The sequence below is a fragment of the Rhineura floridana genome, chromosome 8, assembly GCF_030035675.1.
Source record: "Rhineura floridana isolate rRhiFlo1 chromosome 8, rRhiFlo1.hap2, whole genome shotgun sequence".
Taxonomy (NCBI): Eukaryota; Metazoa; Chordata; class Lepidosauria; order Squamata; family Rhineuridae; genus Rhineura; species Rhineura floridana.
Window position 1 is genome coordinate 123,501,190 of NC_084487.1, and position 20,810 is coordinate 123,521,999.

Sequence of the window (20,810 nt, forward strand, 5' to 3'; positions counted from 1 at the left end):
CCACCTGTGATTCTCATGCCCCATGCTCCTTTATGCCCCTTCACTTTTCATTCAGTTTGTTTGTTGGGGAGAAATGCTCAACAGATTACCGGTTGGATCATTCTGTTAACTTGTACAGGTACGTTGGTCATGGGTTTTGCTTTTTTCGTGAAGTGGAAAGAAAGGCTTTAATACTTCAATTAAGTATCAAAGACCCTTTGAAACTGGATTATACTGAACTTCTGTCCAAGCTTTTTACTTTATATATCTTTTAACATTCTGCACATAATCCAGGCCATAGAACAACTATGTATCACCATGTTCTGTTCTGCCACCCTAGGGATGCAGGTGCTGGAATGGAATGGCATTCCCTTGACTGCCAAAACATACGAAGAAGTCCAGAGTATCATCAGCCAACAGAGTGGGGAAGCAGAAATATGTGTAAGACTGTGAGTTTTTCCCCATCTTTCTGTTTCCATTATTTCTGGCTTTTCATGGCTTTTTTATTCACAGTTGTTAAGGTGGAACCTTTGAAATACCTTGTGCCTCTTTTTTATATAAAAAGGAAAGGAGCTTGGTGCATATATTAGAGGATTCCTTTGTTCCTTTCTATAAACTGAACAGTTCATACAGACTTCAGGTACAATCCACATCCTATTGAAGTTTATGGCCAAGTTCCCATGGATTTTAACAGGTCCAGATTATACCTTTTGCATTTCCTTTGATGTCTTCTGGGTGTGTGTGTGTGTGTGTGTGTCAAATTTCTCTTTGTGACTGGAAAAGGTTAATAGAAATGAGTTTGGGAGAGTGATTAAAACAAGCAAACTCTTAATCCTTTCCTGAAGGGACAGTGTGATATTGTATTGTATTAGAATAAGGGAGTTCTGAGTTCAAATTTCAACACAGTCATAGCTTTCTTGAGCAGTTTTCAGTAAGTTGCTATGATTCAGACTTAATGATCTGCAGGAAGGCAAGAATTATGCATAGGACTGCTGTGAAGATGAAATGTAATTGGTTGCAAAGCTCTTTGTGAGTGAAAGTGCTGTAAACATGTTAGATAAATAATACATAGAAACTCTTAACTCATCTAAGCATCATGGAAAGTGTATGTATTTCGATGTAAACCTGTATTTCTTCCATTTAAAAAATCACCACAGAAGTGCCATTTTTCTCAGCTTTTTGACTTTAATAGCATCATAAACATGTATCAGCTAAAAAGGGGCCATGCTTGGGAGCTGCTTTTTGCCATAATTCATGTCTCATTTATTTACCATAATAAAGCAATGAGGGTATATCAAAATATTTCCTTTTGTCTCAGGCTTCTTATTGCTTTCTTTAGGGATCTCAATATGCTGTCAGATGGCGAGAATCTACAACATCTGGAATTGCTTGAGCCAGGAAAGACTGGTAGGTGAAAACAATTTGCTTTTCTGAGACACAGGCCACAGTTTTTGATTCCAATGCATTGAGAGCACACAGCCTGATAAGGAAATTCCTCCAATACGTATCCTTGAATATGCAGGGGGGGGTATCTAAGGATTTCTCTCCTTTCTTCCTGGGGGGGGGAAATGGAAACACATCTGAACTATCTCTTTTCGGTGGATAAAAACTTTGGTTGAATTTTCAGATAGCTAAATATTAGTTTGGTAATGCTAACAGGAGAATGACACAACAAGAAGGACCTAGATACTGTTGGCCATCATTATGTCCCATGAGAATTCAGAAAGAACCATAACATATGACCAGGATTTGAAAAATAAAGAGTTTGTGTCATACCTTTTGACAAGAGCCGAACCACGATATCCAAGTTCTGAAAGACTTTTGTGCTGAAGGGATCCTAACTGGGTGGGTGGGAAAGAGGAAAATGGCAGCAAATGGCAACATGAAATGGCAAACACCTCAATATAAGTAGTCTAAAAAGGTTATTCAGTCTATCACAGGCTTGTAATGGCTTGGATCAAAAGAGCCCCGATACACATAGAAGGGCCATAGCTCAGTGGTAGAGCACATGTTCTGCATGTACAAGGTCCCAGCTTCCACGTCTGGCATCTCTAGGTAGGGCTGGGAAAGACTCCTGCCTAAACCCCTGGGGAGCCACTGTCTATCAGTTTTTGCAATAAGCTAGATGGACCAATTGTCTGACTCGGTATAAGACAGCTTCCTCTCTCCTTATGAACTTCCACCGCTGCAGCCCCTCATGACCTTGTTACTCTGAAGGGTCCTCCGATACGCAGGGATGGCTTTTCAGAAGGTGGAGAGGGAATGCCTAATGAAAGAGGAGAGGAAGCCTGTTGCCCAGTTAGATTTCTCCCTGCGCTACTTTTGATAAAGTTTGATCAAATAAAAGTTTAATATTAAAAAAGTCAAAAGTGCCAAGCTCCCACATGTTTGTCAGTAATCCCAGTGCCTTTGCACTCATTGGCCAGAATGCCAGAAGACAGGAGTAGTTTTCTTATTGAACAATTGAGTGGAACAGTGCTTTCACATTTTTTATATATAAGTGACATTTTTGAAAGCTCAGGGGAGTGGGCAAACTCCTTCCGCCATCCTCGCACACACACACACACACACACACACACACATACACACACACACTCTGATGGGGTTAAAAGCCTAGTTGAAAATTTCAAGCTTCACAGTTTAGTTATTTGACGCTCAAGGTTACTGTTTAACCTTTTCTTGGTTATTTGGTTCCTTTTTGCCGTAATTTGTCAGAATGAACTGCCTTTTTTTTTTATCCCAAGCTGTGATAGTTGCAGAACTGAATACAAAACCTTTTGCTTGCAGTGGAGAAAACAAAGTCCCCAGGGGTTGATCCTAAGCAACTGGCTGCAGAGCTGCAAAAGGTTTCTCTGCAACAGGCCCCGTTGATTGCCTCCTCAGGAATGGAAAAGGGTCCCCATGCTCATTCTGGAACAACATCAGCCAACTCTAGCTCTGTTCCCAGCCCTGGTCAGCCTGGGTCTCCCTCAGTCAGCAAGAAGCGGCACAGTAGCAAGGTATGGATTTATTTATTTTAGCTATTTTTTTGGAACAGGGGATGGAGAGAGAGAGAGAGAGAGAGAGGGAGAGAGGGAGAGAGGGAGAGGGAGAGGGAGAGGGAGAGGGGGAGGGGGGAGGGGGGGAGAGGGGGGAGGGGGGAGGGGGGAGAGGGGAGAGGGGGGGAGAGAGAGAGGGGGGAGAGGGGGGGAGAGAGAGAGCAAGAGGGGAGAGGGGGGGAGAGAGAGGGGGGAGAGAGGGGGGGGAGAGAGAGAGGGGGGGAGAGAGAGAGGGGGGGAGGGGAGAGAGGGGGGAGGGGGAGGGGGAGGGGGAGGGGAGGGGGGAGAGGGGGGGAGAGGGGGGGAAGAGGGGGAGAGGGGGAGAGGGAGAGAGAGAGAGAGATGTACTAAAGAGCTTCCAGGGTTCCAGTTTTACCAACAGTTGTATGGCTCCTTTCCGAGTTGCTCAGTAACATTGGAAGTCTGAAATCACATGGAAGGCATGTCTACATGTCAGATAAGAGGCACGTGACCCTGGGACCTGGTTGGCATCTCTTTGGGGTTTCCTTGTGCTTTTGATTTTGAGTATCACAGCAGGGCTATCACTTCTATCCACCAAATTTATTCAGATGTTATTCATGATGGCATTAAGCCCTCAAAACTTTCAGAGGATACTGTTTGCACTTGATTGTATTTCACGTAAATAAATCGTATCTTAAATTGGATTCAAAGGATTGTTTATGTAACATTTGAAGCAGGCATATGTCTGTTGCAGAAATCACTTAGAAATGATTTAATTTAGATTTCCTCTTGCTTTAATACTTTGTCCTATTACCATAGTGATATAGCATAAAATCAGTCCTTAGCATTACAGAGGTTTGCCATCATAGTAATGACAGCCATCTCTGGTGAGTCCTCTAAGATTAATTCGACAAAGCTTCAATGTCTACAAAAAGGAACCGAACAAAAGAAAGCAAATTACATGGCACAGAAGGGAGCCGACCTTTTAGTGCAAAGTACCGACCACATTCTGTGTTTGCCTATTTCTTCTTTTATCATTTGATGGATGATCATGTTGAAACCTACATTATATTAGGTGTCTACTTATAAATGTCCTTTGAGAGTAATTAGTTGCTCTTTGCGCTTGCAAAAGAACAGGTTGCACTTTTAATTAAAGCAGAAATCTTCAAACTACTTCCTCTGGAGTGGCCTCATTGATGCCAGCCATTTTGGGTTCTGCAGCTCTGAAGTCACAATCAGTCCCACAACTGGAATCACAGTCATATCCCACTCTCCAGAATAAAATGTTTTTCTGTCTCTATTGCAGTTACAAATTTTGAAATGTATGTTTTGATAAGCTCTACACAGAATGTGAAGCCTGTTGCGATCCAGCAGTTCTTTGACTTATGTTTGGCTTAGAATGAGATTTCCAGTTGATGAAAACGAAAGACACAAATAAGTTACAGGGATCACTAGTCATTTGGCCTAAACTTGTCTAGGAACAGTTCAGGGGCGTCACTACCGGGGTGCGAAGGATGCGGCCCGCACCCGGGTGTCACCATGAGGGGGGTGACACCCAGAGCCGCCCTGCCCCGTGCCGTTGCCCGGCAAGCCTCCAACTCCTCCTTGAAAGCGGGTGGGCGGACGAGACCAGGAGCAGCGTCGGCGGGGCGAGGGAGGTGCGCCGGTGTTCCCAGGCCTTCTCCAGCTGGGTTCCCCTCTGGTGCGCGCCCTCCCAGGGGCATGGATGGGGTGGCTGGCCTCAAATGCGCACGCATGCACGCATGCAAGCCCAGCCACCACATCCATGCCTCTGGGAGGGCGCGCACTGGAGGTCCGCACCCCCCCGCACTCCCACTAGTGATGCCGCTGGAACAGTTAAGACATCATATATGTATAACTTAAACCTAGAGTGAAGGTGAATACACCTGGTACATCATGCTAACCGATTGTATGTCATGTACAATTGATATGTAACTATAGTTAGTAAGTAGTTGATAGATGTTGTGCAATGATATTAAGGCTGGGATCCAGAGATCCTTGTACAACTAGTTCTTCACACCTAACAAGCTTTTGGGATGTCTTTGTTAACCATCAACTGTCCATTGCCACTTACCAAACTACTTTTGAATCTGAAGAGACTTTCAAAAACAGTGTAATATTACATGAGCAGGAGGGGCCGCTATGCAAGGGAGGTAATTAAAAAATCTCACTTGGCACCTTCAAGCTCTTGAGTGTATATAAAGTAACTTTCTGCCTTAGTATTTTACAGTATTTCAATATGCAATTAAGCATTTAGGGTTTATCTTGATTTGGGCATGTGTCATTCCTGTGATGCCAATAAGCCTACAGAAGGTACATTTTGAGGTAAAGTGTCACATTCAAAATGAATTGCACATTTTTGAAAGTTTCGTTTTAGTTGTTATTTTTGTAACACTGAAAGCCTTACCATGTAGGTATACGAATAGTAGCAATAACTATCATAATCCTAGAAATATTCATAGTGAGAGACACCATTCAAATGAAATGAAATTCTCTCTACTGATTGCATATACCTGTGTTTCTGTGTTATTTTCTTTCTTTTTTGGACATGGCAGCCCACTGAAGCTGCAAAGGCTGGTTCCCATCCAATTACTGGAGAGATACAGGTAACAATCTATATTAAGATATGGCATTTATTTTTCTATAAATGGATATGTGGAACAGGATTCTGTGTCTAATATCATTGTTCATTTCAGACTGTCTTAGGCTATGTAGAAGTGCACCAAAGGTAACAGCTAACATTGCACAAATTATAAGTCAATGCTAAAAATATTTTTAAACTTTTCAGTTTTGTGAAATGCATGCAGTGTTCACTAATAATACAATTGCTGCTTCATGAGGAAGGGAAGAGCGATGAATTACTTTCAATTTGTGTTATGTATCTGAGTAATCGGACAGTGTGCATGTACACAAATTCCTGTCTGGATTTTCTGTGTGAAAGTTCTAATTTTCCTGTGCCATGATGCAAAACTAGAACTATAGGGCTGTATTCAGTGATGTCGCTCAGGTGCTGGTAAGACTTCTATCAGCAAAATGGGGAGTGGAGCAAATTTTAATGATTCACCCTCCCCCTGTGCAAACCCCCTAAATCTGCTGTGGGGGAGAGGGAATAACTGATAATTGCTTCCCACCTCATTCTGTGTATGAAAGCCTTATCATCAGCTGTGACACCCTTGGATACTACCCCTGGTCAGCTCATGGGAAAGAATAGATATCCACTGGTTTGAATCCAGAGTTTCTGTGAGCACAACTCCACTCATGAGACTCACCTTCTGGAGGAAAGGGGGGGAGGTGATATTTGCCAATTCCTTCTTATTCTTCAGCTCACTCTACTCTCAGAGAAGCTACTCCAGAACACTGTGTGAGTGGTGTGGAGCACTGCAGGGGAAATCAGTGAAAATTGTGTCATCCCCTTCCTCCACTGGACCTCAGTCCCTTCTGCAATCAGAAGGAGCCCTTCCATTCACAGAAGGGACACTCTGGACCGAGCTCGCTGTTCTTCACGATTCCAGTGATATAGTTTCATTCTGCTTCTTTCATTCAAATTCTGTTGCTGTATTTACAGTGCAAATAGATCAATTGTTTTTAGGGGCTGGATCCAAATAAATGCAGAACTCAACTTCTTGTAAACAGAATAAACATAGGGAGAGGAGACAGATGAGGAGTTCTAAAGAAACAGAGAAATGTAATAAACTTGGAATGAAGAAAACACAAATCATATAGATTAATATGATGTAGTGTCAGAAAAATGATAAATGTTGAAATTTACCGGAGGTTGTTAAGATTTTAGGAGGGTCCATTCTACATACACACACACCCAAGTGTAGTGCAAAAAGTGTTTGTATTGCAGCCTTAATTCACTTTGATGATGAGTGGTAAATGTCAGAATTTTATGAGAGGTCCTTCTAGGCCTCTTCATAACTTAAAAATAACCAGTAACCAGTAAAAATAACCAGTATTATTTCCCACCTCCCCAATATTGCAGATTGGGTGAATGGAGACTGAGTGGCTTGCCTAAGACTATCTAGTGAGTTCATGACAAATGAGAGGTTTGAATTGCCTGATTTGTAGCTTAGTCTGTTTGCCACCACACTAGGCCAGTTCTTCTATTTAACTTTGCTACTCTTCTGCAACCTGAAAAGGAATGGCTGGCTAATCTCAATGGCTGCAACCTCAAAAGGAATGGCTGGTTAAATGATCAGGAAGCCCTGCCCCATCTCTTAAGGAAAATCTTAGAGCTCAGGGAAACCACCTGTAGTTCCTTCAGTCACCACATGAAAGAGAGATAGATAAGCATCGGGGATTTTCTGAGGAAGCATTAGAATGACAATAGACAGAGTGTAATATCTTGTCACATAATCTGCACATTTGAGAAAAATGTTGCAGAGCATTAAGGGGAGAGCCTGTCAGGGGTGGACTGCAAGCAGCTGTCTGAGGTGAGCCAGAAGCCAGACTAGTGGTCAGAAGAAAGCAGGATCAAAGGGCAAACCAAGAAGGAGAAACAAGGAACATTCCAGGAATCAGAACCAAAGAGCAAGGCAGAGCTGGAGGACAAATCCGAAAGCAGGTCTAATGAACACGCCAAGAACGTGCCAAAGTTTTAAAAAATCTTGTTGCTCAAGCAAGACTCAGCCACAAAAGGAAGTCCTTTCCTGCTTAGAAAAATCCTGTGATTGGCCTGCTCAGTGGGTGGAGTCAGTCTCTGGAAAGCTGCCATGTGCAGTTTAGTGGTTTACCACATGGGGAGCTGGTACCAGTTGCTCCTGATAGGCCTTTCTGTGGTCACTTAGAAAGGCTATGACGATGAATTGCTGAATTTTAGTGTCAGAGAATGGTTAAAACTGAAGTAAAAAAACCAGTTTTAAATGGTATTGTTTTGATCAGTGGGGGGGAAATGATTAATGGCAACCAATGTTTTCCTTAGCTTCAAATCAACTATGACAAGCACCTTGGTAATTTGATCATTCACATTCTTCAAGCAAGGAACCTTGCTCCCCGTGACAACAATGGCTATTCTGACCCATTCGTCAAAGTTTATCTTCTACCAGGAAGAGGGTAAGTGGAGGCGTTATTTCCACTGTTACCAATGGCTAAGGCAACAGGTTTCAGATTTTTTTACTTTCAAGAAACCCGTTCTATATCAGCTAATCTGCACACTCATTTCATGTGGGTCCCACTGTCACCCAATGCAAACTATAAGAACAGTACTAGTGTGCAAGTTGTCTTTCAGGAAAGCTTGTTCACCACTATTTACTAATCTCAGGAAGCTGCCTTATATTGCTGTCCTGTCAATGCAGGAAAAGGCCGCTGTCAACCTCACTTAAGAGAGAGAAGCTCTTTGCATCTTTCCTAAGTCAAGCCATTGATCCATCTAGCTCAGCATTGCCTACACTGACTGGCAGCAACTCTCCACAGTTTGAGACAGGAGGTTTTTGTCAACTAAGAGGTATATCTTGTCAAATAAATGAATCAAATAAACCCCGCCTGGAGATGCCAAGGATTGAACCTGGGACATTTTACATGTAAACGTGGCTTTATCACTGAGCCCCACCCTTTCCTACTAGAGGGGTCCATTGGAAAATGGCTTGAAAACTGCTGCTTTAGTGTAAAGCCTCTAAGAATTAAGCTATGAATTTAAATATAGCCAGGATCTAGACGACTGTGAAAGAAAAAACCTACACAAATATTTCAGGAATTTTTTGTTAGATGTATCTTCTGGATTTAGTTATCACTAATGATTATACCTCAACTTGGGGTGGGGTATAAAACTGTGATTTAGCATTATGAGGATGAGGAGGAATGAACCTCAGGCTTAAGCACCCTCCTTTTCTCCTCCTTCATATACGTGGGAAGGAAGTTTAAATCTTCTGTTTGCGGTTTTAAAGAAGCCACTGTTTCATCTGATGTCTGAATGTGGAGTATGATGGCTTATTCAAACCTCAGTTAGTTCATGCAAACTAGGATCAAACCATGGTTTAATATTCTGGTTTGTGAACTCTTTGTGGTTTGAACAACCTACACTTCTCTACTTGTGGACACGACTGGAAACTACAGTTTGTTCAAAACCAAGAACTGAAGCTTTAAGCTTCCTCTACATATGAAAGACAGGAAAAAGAGAGGGGAATGTGTGAGCCCAAGGATCACACCTGCTTGTCTTTATAATACTAAATGATGCTTTAGCCTTATGTCTAATCAGTCTGCTAATAAACTATCTTTGAGGAATCTTCCATGTTAAGCTTCCTTGGCTGCTTAATGTTTCTGTTTCTCATTCTTCTGGTATATAACACATCATTTCTTGTTTGCATAAACAAATCTCTTCTTTTTCCTGGTTTTCTCTTGTTCTGCTTCCTGTTTCCCCCTATCGTTTTCAATGCATTTTTATCCACTGGGTCCTTGCAGCCAAGTCATGGTTGTCCAGAATGCAAGGTAGGGTGCACTATTTTTAACTGATTGTCTGATGAATGAAATACCTAATATCCTGTACATGTAACCATAGTTGCCTAGAATTTCAGTGGCTAGGGTAGTAGCTGGTAAAACTGCATTTCCCTTGGGGATGGCTTTGTTCCTCATGTCTAAATTTTTATAATAGGCAACCAATTGTTGGTATAGCTTCTTAGGTGGGGGGGTCAGTTGGTTAATTATTATTTCAAGGATTGCTGATGGTGCTCCTTGTTTTGATATATATAGAAATAATACTGTAAGAGTGCAATCCAATACATGTCTACTCAGAAGTAAGCCTCATTGGATTCAATGGGACTTACTCCCAAGTAAGTGTACATTGGATTGCAGCCTTACTATTTTCTTGAAATGATGAATAAACTTCTCTCTGATGTTTTGCCTAAGGAGGAAACCCCACATTCTCTTTGGTTTTGGTGGAATTTTAGTAGCACCTCTTGTCCTGTTTTCTGATGTTTTGTTGTTGTTATCGTTACCTACCCTTCACCTGCAAAGTCCCAGGGCAGGTCACAACAAATACAGCATTAAAAACAGTTTAAAACAGATTATAGTCACTACAGTAGTGGGTCCCAAAAAACTACCTCTCAAGTGTCAAAGTCCAGGATAATGAGGTGTGTCTTCAGCATAGGACAAAGCTGTATAACATTCACTGCAGTCCCTTATATACCTGCTAGCAAGTGCACAAATGCAAATCATAGTCTGCAGAGAAGAGAGTTCTCACTTTTAAAATTGTACAGCACTTAAAACATAGCTTTCAGTACTGTATCAGTCTCTCAGGAATTTAACTAATATTTTTTTCTTACTGCTTTGTTTATCCTATAACATTGCCATCATGCTGCTAATTAAATTGTAGTTTTTAAAAGCTGACAGTGGTTGTAACTTCATACACTATATTTGAACAGGCATTGGTTGCATTGATGGCACCATTTGGCTTTAATTGCAAACCATATAAATCTGGTGAAATGCAATTTAGTGTATCACTGCAAATGCTTTATGTTTCTCCTCTCAATGCAATAATGACATACTCCTAAACAGAGTGCTATTTCTGAACCAGGGCTGTTTTATCAGAGGTCACAGTATTTGCCAAAGGAAGAGAGACAAGTCAGATTCAGAATTATGAAATTTCCAATTTCACCCTTATTAAAGAACATTCTTGAAAACAATATAATTCTCCAAGAGATATGTAAAATCTCTCTTAAAATCTGACTATGGTAAATATGGGGCCTGGGGAGGTGAGGGAGTCTACAAACATTCAGCTTTCCTTTCCTCAAAATGATTCAGCACTAAGTGTAGCCTATTTGAGCTCAGAGAATGGCATCACCTCTTGGCATTGTCTTGCCTTTCATTATATTATAATTATTTTATTGTATGATACCTGATTGGGTTAAATGGTGGTAAAATGCAGTGTGTGGTCTAGTATCAGCATCTTATGGTAGTAAAGGATTCCATACAGCTTTGTCATTTTCTCAGACTTCATGAAACACAACACAATAAAATACATTACAAATCAGATAATTCAGCAAAACCTTTGAAATGCCCTATTGAAAAAGCAGCTTCCAGGCCTCCTTTAAAGGATCAATATTGAATTAGTGTTGCTATTATTAACAGGATATCACTTGCATTAGAGCTTCCCCTTTCTTGTTTTTCAGGAATGACTCTCCTATGATTAAAGTCTAGGAAATAATACAATTAAACCCATCTCAGCCTGATAGCCAGAAGGAAGTTGTTGAAGAAAACCAATTCATCACTATTTACTCTTATAACGAGATCTGCTGTTGTAAACAGACAGAAGCATTTTGTAAATGCAACAAAGATATTTGCTTTGTTGTCAGTCATAGGCTAGAGGTTGGGAAGTTTCTTAGTAGGCAGGCTGAGGATTCAGAAGTTTCATTTTAAAGACTGAATTGGGAGAACGTTCAGCAGAAAATTATCTTTTACAGCAGGTCAACTGGCATTATACTGCTGGCCTGAATGACTGATTGATTTATTTTTATCTTTTGCATTGAAATTGTTTCTGTATTGGAGCAGGTGGATACAAGTAATGACATGTTCTCTTCTTTTGTTCTACTTCAGTGTCGAGAACAAGAGGAGGACTAAATATGTGCAGAAAAGCTTGAATCCTGAATGGAACCAGACAGTCATTTATAAAAATATCTCCATGGAGCAGGTGTGTGACTATAAGGGATATTCCGTTACAGCTGTGGCCTAATTCTGCTCCTGGTTTTTCTTTTATAATGCCCAACACTTCTGTACTGCCCTGTCTCTACCTTGTGCTTAGGCAAGAGCCTGCTAAACTTCTCTTAGGAACTGCCTAAAGAAATAGCCCTGATTTCCCTTGCTTGAAGGAGGCATTAAAGCCTTTTGTGATACCTGCCGTCATTGCTGCCATTCCTACCTGCATCTATAGTGAGCAACGAGCAGACCTCACTGTAAGGAGAAAAGATTTCCTTGTTTAACAGGATTGGAAGCAAAGGGGCTAACATTAATACAGATATCCAGGGGGAACATACATACACACAACTATTTTCAAATTTTCGTTTTAGGTGAATTTTCACTAGCCACTCTAGCACTGACCATCCTTGTCTCAGGGTAGGTGTTTGATTAGATGGAGACAATCATGAAAATTCACATTCTTGACCTAAAGAACCAAAGGAGAAGTACCATAGCTTTGGGTCATCCTTTCTATGTTTAAGAATCCTGGTGCAGTTCAGATACAGGCTTGAGAAAGTCCCTCTGCCTAAGTTTTTGGAGAAATGCTGCCATGCCCAGGACAGTGGCCCATAAATAGTGGGCTAGATGGACCAATGGTCTGAATTAGAATAGGAAACATAAGAATCTTACTGGATAATACCAAAAGTCCTCTTTCTCACAGGCGCCCATGTAAATAAGTAGACCACATGCAGGATTTCAAGGCCCTGCTAACTGGTATTCTTTGGCCTACTGCCTCTGAACTCGAAGCAGCTTCATTCGGATGCCCAAACGACCTGTGTTAGCAAGCATATTTGCATGGATCCATATTACTTATGCAATCCTGTCTGTGAGGGCAAAGGAAGAGAGAGAGAGACCTTTCTCAAGATCTGTGAGCTGTGGTAATAGTGAATAAATTATTTTCAAGTTTTCTGATTTGTGGATTGAGCTTGAATATCCTGTTGGTTAGAACATTTGTTTGGTGTCATTCACGCTTACCCACTTTCTGTTCCCTGATTTATTTATTTTTAAAGTTACTGAAAATGTGTACTCCTTGGAAAGAAAATTTTTGTATTCAGACCCTGTTTAGCATGATTAACATTTTTCAAACCACACCAGTTAGCTCTGTTTAGGTTTTCAGTCTTCCTGATTCTGGATTTATTTATAATATATATATTTAAAGTAGAAAACCACCATCGCTGGAAGATACTATAATAATATTTGTTTCCTTTGGGGAAATGTTTTTGTGTTCAATTCATACCTCCTGATTCATCAAGCCAGCCCAGGGTTACTCTTCCCTTAAATTAAGAGTACAAAAGTTAAATTATGAGTAAAAAAACCAAACAGGTACAACTGCTCTGTCCATTGTGAGGCAGGCAGAAGGGGGGAATGACACTTTGCACCATCAATATAATCAAGTTTTTACCTGAGCGGTGGGGCAGTGACTGGATGAAGGAGAATGTTGTTTTCTAGCAATACCTCTTTAGTCCTAAGGAGATCCTCTCCTGTCCTTCCTTAGCAGCCAGAGCTTGTCTCACAGAGGCAAGTCCTCCAGTAGAGACTACTTAGGCATACCATTTGTCCTCTCTGATTCTTCCATTGCCTTACGTCCTATGGATTGCCTACCTATCCTGCCCAGAGTCTGAGAGACAAGACTGAGACGAGACTGGAATTAATTCTTGCTTTATTAGAGTAACAGTTATATCAGGAGCAGTGCTGTTCATAGACCTGTCTATGCTGACTCACTACTGAACCTGACTAAGCTACCTAGTCATTCTCTGCAGCGTATGGAGTAAGTTGAGTCTGCACCCCAGTCAGGGGGGCGCTAACATAAGTAGGAAAGGCCTTCGCCCTTAATCTTTGACTCCTTCGAAGGTCCACCTTCTGACCAACCTGCTTCTCACGGCGTCTCACACGGGGCGAGGGGGGTGAGCCTCCGCCTGCTCATCTGACAGTACAGGCTCAATAGGTGCGAGCTCAACTTCAGGGGGTGAGGCTGTGATGCTTCCTTCCCTGGCTCTCCCTGTCAGGTTCCTACCTGCTCGTGGTTACTGCCTGTCTCTAGGCACCACCAGGGACTCCACCAGTCCGGACCGCACTCTCTTATGGTTTACCTATCCGCTCTAGCACAGATCTCAACAGATCTCCCTGCTAGGCAACCACCAGTAACGTCCCAATACTAGTATTCCCAGAGACTCTGAATACTGGTATTGTTATTCTCTTCACCGCTGCCACCATTTGTTACAGTTCCCCTTCAGCCTTGGTCATTACCTTACCCTCCCTTCTGGTCTGTGAAACCCCAGCCAAGGATCAGGCCTTTGGTAAACCAAATTAAGTATTTATTAAAGATAACAAAGCTAACAAGATTAACAAGATTTCTTCTTAAGGCACATAAGCATATGGTTTTACTCAATACTAATCCGAACTCCACCTCCCTCCTGGCAAACAACTCTCTAAACCGCACCAAGCAATCCACTCTTTCTCTTCTCCCCCCCGATTCCACTCTCACTCTTCCTTTTATACATTCAGCCATTTTAAAGACTCAGCCAATCATCTCGCATTCTACTGCCCATTCACTCCCCCTCCTCTTTCACTCCACTTACCATGTATCTTCTAAAACAACCAGCACTTACCATATATACACTAATATATAGGAACATCACATTTCCCCCCCCCCTTAAACAACAGCAGAGTATTATTCCTGTTCCAGGATTTATACGTCGCGTTAACAAATAAAAGTCTCTATGGGGAAAATGTCTTTCTTTGTTCCTCTGTCTGGACACGTCACTGCAGTCCCAGCCACTTGCCTGGAAAGTCCATCGGCCAGTACATTGTCCTTGCCTTTTATGAACTGGAAGTCCACTTGATAGTCCTGTAAGGCCCAGGACCACCTCTGCAGCATAGTGTTATGGTTTTTCATAGTCTGCCACCATAACAAGGCCCGATGATCCGTAGTCACTGTGAATCTTCGTCCCCACATGTATGGGCGCAACTTGTTTAGTCCCCACACGACCGCTAGGCACTCCTTCTGGACCGACGAATAGTTTTTCTCCCTCGGCGTCAGCTTGTGACTCAGGTACGCCACTGGATGTCTGGTGCCTTCTCTCTCCTGTAGCAAGACGACTCCCAGCGCCAGGTCCGACACATCTGTAGCCACGATGAATGGTTTCTCATAGTCTGGTGCTATTAATATGGGTCCTTGGCACAAGGCTTGCTTCAGTAGATAAAAAGCCTTCTGACATTCATCCGTCCATACCACACGCTCAGAACACTTCTTCTTTGTTAATTCATGCAAGGGGGTTGCTATTTCCCCAAAGTTTCTCACAAACTTCCTATAAAATCCAGCCACACCCAGAAATGCCCTTACTTGTTTTTTGGTTAAGGGGATCGGCCACGCTTGTATTGCCTCCACCTTGCTCCATAAGGGGGTGATTTTCCCGCTCCATAAGGGGGTGATTTTCCCACTCCCCACCTTATGTCCTAAATAGATTACTTCCTTTAGTCCAAACTGGCATTTCTTAGCTTTTATTGTGAGGCCTGCTTTTCTTAAGGCCTCCAATACTGTTGTCAGGTGTTGGACATGCTCAGGCACCGACTTGCTAAAAATGGCCACGTCATCGATATAGGCCACTGCAAAATCTGACATGCCTCGCAACACAGTATTGATTAGCCTCTGAAATGAACTTGGTGAGTTCCTTAGTCCCATGGGTAAGGTCACAAACTCATATAACCCATCTGGTGTACTGAAGGCAGTTTTGGCTCTGGATTGCTCGTCTAGTTCCATTTGCCAAAATCCTTTACAGAGATCTAGTGTAGAGATAATGGTTGCTGCCCCCAATAACTCTAACACTGCGTCTACCCTAGGCATAGGAGTCCTGGTGGGGTGGAGTTGGGGCATGCATGAGGTCTTCCTCAACGGCTCTGTTGGGGCACTTGTAGGTGGAGTGAGCTCTGTGTTGGCGGGAGGACTGCCCGTGGGAACTGGCGGGCTGTCGACATCACCCCCTCCCTCAATGCCCTCAAAAGCCTCATCCACCTCAGGCTCCTCTCCCTGATCTATCCGGAGAAGCTGGAGCTCAACCAACTCCCCTCCCTGCTCCTCCTGGGGGGGCTGGGGCTCAACACTACCTGAATTGTTTATTTTAAAAATATTTGACCCATCTTATTATTTAAATAATATTCAAAGTAGCTTACACAGATTAGCATCAAACCAACACTGGCCACTCCGCCCCAAATCCTCCCTGCAACTAGAATATTGGCATGTCAGGAAGAATGGTTAACCTGTCCTGCTCTCTGAAATGCCTTTATTCTGCATGCAGGGAAGGGTTTATTTTATGGGGGAACATTGTTGTTGTTGTTGTTATTGTTGTTATTATTATCATTATTAGATTTATATCCCGCCTTTCCTCCCAGCAGGAGCCCAGAGCGGCAAACAAAAGCGCTAAAAACACATCAGAACATCATAAAAACAGACCTTAAAATACACCAAAACAACTTTAAAAACATTTTTTTAAAAAGCTTTAAAAACGTCTTTTAAAAAGGGTTGAAAAACATATTTAAATGTATTATGGCTGCAAATTTTCTAAAATGTAATTATTTATTAGATTAACCAACTAAAGGTTTCATTGATTCATCAATGGGGCAAATTCTAATTGCAGTCGAGGGTGAAATAAAACACAGACACATCATCTTGGGTTGAACAAGGGCCACTTTATTAAAATCATAGCAAACAAAAACCCCTTTAAAGTGACCAGCAGAGGGAAAACCTAGGTGTGGGAACTGTATATAAGCAAGCAGCTTGCCATCCAACTCTCGGGCGACCAGCCCCTGCTGGGGCAAAGGCAAGACCTTCTGCTTACCCCTTACCCTGCCACACGCTGTAGGTGAGCAGGGGGGCCTTCCCACGTCACCCCCCGGGGCCGTGAAACTCCAGGTGGATGAGGTAAGTTGGCCCCAGAAGCAGCCCATATCCTGCCCTCTAGCCGTAAAGCCCTGACAGACAGGCCTCCAGAACTGCCAATCACCTCCAAAGGTGTCAAAGGGGGCCACCCAGCTGTCCTTACCTATATCCCTTCCCGCACCTTCCCGCACCAGTGCCATAATAAACTGCCCCTTTGGGGCATTAACATTTTGAATATGTCGAATTAGCCGAATCAGCCAAAACCACCTATTAATTACAATGCCCCCTAACCTGATTCCCTCCCACTCTCACAGTGTGGAGCAGGCAAAAACCCTGCCCGCCAACCAGGGTGGGCAGGATAAAAATTCCTACTTGGCCCCGAAGCGACCCATAGACACACCATAAAAGAGGGAGGGTGGGGTGGGCGTTGTGCTGGCAAAGAGGGGGATAGGAGGGGTGGCTTGGACTTAAATAAGCCCAGAGGCTCCACCCCTCCATGCTGCATGCTGCGCTCGCATAATGTCTGCGACACGTGATGTTGCCCCATCTAAAGATGGCAGCGGCAGCTTCACCCCCATCTGCAACTATGCCCCACTTGTCCAGGCTGCTTGGGAGAGCGGGGCGTTATTTAATAAGATGAAAGTTAGGACAAGCACACTTTATATTTTGGAGCCATCTGTTCTGGGACTGGTGTGTTATCCATAATAGATAATGAAAAAGAAAATATTGAGATGGCCTAACAAGTGGTCACTTTTAGTTTGTAAATTATCTCATATTTTTTTCAGTATTTCATGAAGCCATCAGTACTGGAATTTTGATAATACAGTGGGGCCCCACTTATATGGCAGGTTAGGTTCCAGACCCCCGCCGAAAACTGCAGAAAAGCAGATCAGCTGTAGCATGGGGGTCTGGAACCTAATCCACTGATTGCGCCAGAGGAGGAGAAGATCAGCTGTTACAGCTGATCTTCCCCTCCTCCGGCGCGATCAGCTGGAGTATGGGAGTCTGACCACCCCTCCTCCGGCACCATCAGCAAGCGAGGGAGTCTGATCACCCCCGAGGAGGAGATCAGCTGTAGTGTGCTTCAGCTGATCTTCCCCTCCTCCAGCGAGATCAGGTGGAGCACAGGGAGCTCTAGCCCCTCCTCCAGCTGATTGCCCCGCTGGCGCCGTATTAGCGGAATGCCGAAAAGCGGGGCCCTACTGTATACACATTTATTTAGTGCATTAATTAGTAGAAACAGTCAATTAAAACTTATTAAATTGCTTTACAGCCCTGAGACTTATGTTTTTATTTATATAGACCCACTGTTTTTTGTTAAAAAGTCATAGGTATTTTGAAGTAAGGTATAGTTTGGTTTTACAGACTATTTAGTTTGAGGAAACTGTTGGAAGTGGGAATTTGAATATAGTCTAGTTCCTATTGATGGGGTAAACTTACGTAGTAGTCACCTGAAACTGCAGTTGTGGGCTGAATACTGACTGGACTAAAAATACCAAAAATAAATCTCTACACAGAAAACTAAAGGAGAAGGATTCCAACTTCACCTCCTCCCTGACATACTGGTTTTCTGTGCTTTTGTGTAGACGAAAATCAAATCATGTATGTAGCCGTCTGTGGTTTGAAGCTGAATAGTCTAGACACAGGTTTGCTACCTCATTGAGAAAACGGGCTTATTCACATGAGAACATACCTTCGTACTAAAGACGCTCCTTTTACCATCATGATAGATTTGCAAGGTCCACACTTCATTCTCAATGGTATCTTCAAATCCACTGTTTTCCATTCACACTAGCAGGCGTTCCTCTGGGAAGGATGTGTCGCTGTTTCCGTGTGCCCCCCCCCTCTAATTTTACATGTTTACTCCCTCTGGTTCAAAGCTGAAGCCGGGAGAGCACCTCAGACCCCATCTCCCCTTCTCCATTGTCCAAGCCTGAGTGAAAGGCACACGGGGGGGTGAGCGAAAGGCAAAGTAGGCAGTGGCTGCGGCAGCTTTTGCGCATGGCAGAGAAAGAGGGAGCGTGATGGGGCATAAGAGAGCTAGCCCACTAAAAATCATTGAAGCAAAGCACCTACAAGGAAGAGTGCAGCTCAGCTGAGATGGTTTTTCCTTTCCTTTTCGCATTATCAGAGGATTGGATTAATACGGATTTAAAGGGGAAAACTGTGTGATAGCTTCTGCTCACCTGCAACATCATGTGAACCATGCAAATTACAAGGGGATGCAAGTAGCACCAGATACACACTAAACTGCCGTGTGGGTGAGCCCAAAGACCACTATGGTATGGGCCTAGCTACATGTTATGCTTAATGTGTAGTTTATAGTTTTTACTCTTATTATTTACAGATGAATGATGGGCATCCATGTCAGAAATGAAGTATAGAGGGAGTGGAGATTTCCCTCTCAAGTATGGCTAGAAACCTTTTTTTAAAAAAAAACCTTCTCATTGGTGCCAATTGGAAGGATCTTTTCTAAGCATTTTAGCCATGTTGAGGCCAGAATTAGAACCAGGTCCAGTCATACTGGTGAGGGAAAAGATAAGCCTCCCCTGCCCATGTTCTGCATTCCTGGTAGGGATGCATTCCCCATGCCTGTAGTGCCTAAAAGTGAAATGGGAGAGATAATGGCGCTGTGATTTATACTTACGTGCTCACCTAATACACAGAGATCTGGCTTCTTTGCACCAAATCTGCACGGAAGTAGAGGATTCACAGTGCAATCATATGCTATGTACTCAGAAGTAAGCCCCACTAAGCTCAATAAGGCTTGCTATCTACCTGTATGTATAGGATTGCAGCCTAAGTCTGCACTTAACTGGGACTAAATTCTATTGAGTACATAGAATTCAATAGAAACCCAAGTTTCAAAATAGCTATCTAATCATTGGCACATTAGTCTATGTCCCTAAAAATAGGCATACCCCGCTTAAGGTCGCTTCCTTAACGTCACCTCACTATAACATACATGCTCCATATGTCCCCATACCCCGCTTATCATTCGCGCGCTTCGCAATAATGTACACTTTATTGGCATGATGCCGCTGCCATCTAGTGGTGATTGCGTGCAGTACAAGTGAAGACAATTGCTTCACTTAAAGTTTATTTTCACTTAAAGTATACTCTCCGCTCCCATTGCGAACGTTAAAGCGGGGTATGCCTGTAGTTTGAATGAAATCCAGCCAGAGGTAAGTACTTTTACATCCCATGAGGAGAAATGTAAGCATGGGCTTATCTTTTTAAAAGAAATCAACAGAACTTTACAAGTCCAATGTTAGTCATACTCAGAGTAGACCCATTGAAATGATTGTCTGCTCTGAGTATGACTTAGTTGGATATCATGCTTTGGTTGGATGACTTGCTTAGTTTCCTGATTTCTCTATACAAAAGCACTTTATGCAAAGTAAATCTCTATCAGTCTCATAAATTATTCAATATCTGGTTGTAAATGAATGATAGTACAGGGCACTGTAAAATCCTACCCATCTATGTGTAGAGATAAAGTGACTGCCCAAGTTATTTGTCAAGGCAAGTTATCTTTCTGATTTCCATTTTAAGAGTATCTGAGGATTGTACCAGATAAAAATTTCATTCAGCCAATGAAACCAGTTTTACATGCAATTTCCAAAGGACGCTCAAAAATTTAGTTCAAAATGCTTGCTTCTATCTTTTCTCTCCAGACACTGCTTTTTTACTTTCTTTTGGGAGCAATGAAGATAAAAAATTATCACACTTTTCAAAATATAGCAGGAAATAATGTATGCATTGAGCCTGATGTAAGAAATTCACTCATAATGCCAGCTATTATAACGAAAGGAAATTCACTGAAATGTCAGAATCATAAAACTAAGTTTTGGCCTCTTAATTGTGGAGTGCCACAGGGTTCTATCCTCTCCCCCATGCTGTTCAACATCTATGTGAAACCGCTGGGGGCCATCATCAGGAGTTTTGGGCTGCAGTGTCACCAATATGCGGATGACACTCAGCTCTATCTCTCATTTAAATCCTCACCAGAGTTGGCTGTGGATACCATGTCCAAGTGCCTGGAATCCGTAAGTGGATGGATGAGAGAGAATAGGCTGAAACTGAACCCCGATAAGACCGAGGTGTTACTCGTGGGAGACAAAAAGAAGTTGGGAATTACAGACCTGGTGCTTAATGGGGTGAGTTTACCCCTGAAGGACCAGGTCCGCAGTCTCGGGGTCATTCTTGACTCCCAGCTGTCTATGGAGGCTCAGGTTTCAGCAGTGAGCCGGGCAGCTTGGTATCAA

General features: G+C 42.8%; 1 protein-coding gene across 1 annotated transcript in view; it reads left to right on the forward strand.

Moving 5' to 3' along the window:
* PCLO (piccolo presynaptic cytomatrix protein) overlaps window positions 1-20,810 on the forward strand; it is a 394,902-nt gene that overhangs the window by 313,073 nt on the left and 61,019 nt on the right. Inside the window, exons 11-17 of the mRNA XM_061582318.1 lie at window positions 320-428; window positions 1,319-1,386; window positions 2,767-2,978; window positions 5,555-5,605; window positions 7,924-8,054; window positions 9,399-9,425; window positions 11,529-11,622. Coding sequence (XP_061438302.1) covers window positions 320-428; window positions 1,319-1,386; window positions 2,767-2,978; window positions 5,555-5,605; window positions 7,924-8,054; window positions 9,399-9,425; window positions 11,529-11,622 — 692 coding nt within the window. The remainder of the gene's footprint in view (window positions 1-319; window positions 429-1,318; window positions 1,387-2,766; window positions 2,979-5,554; window positions 5,606-7,923; window positions 8,055-9,398; window positions 9,426-11,528; window positions 11,623-20,810) is intronic.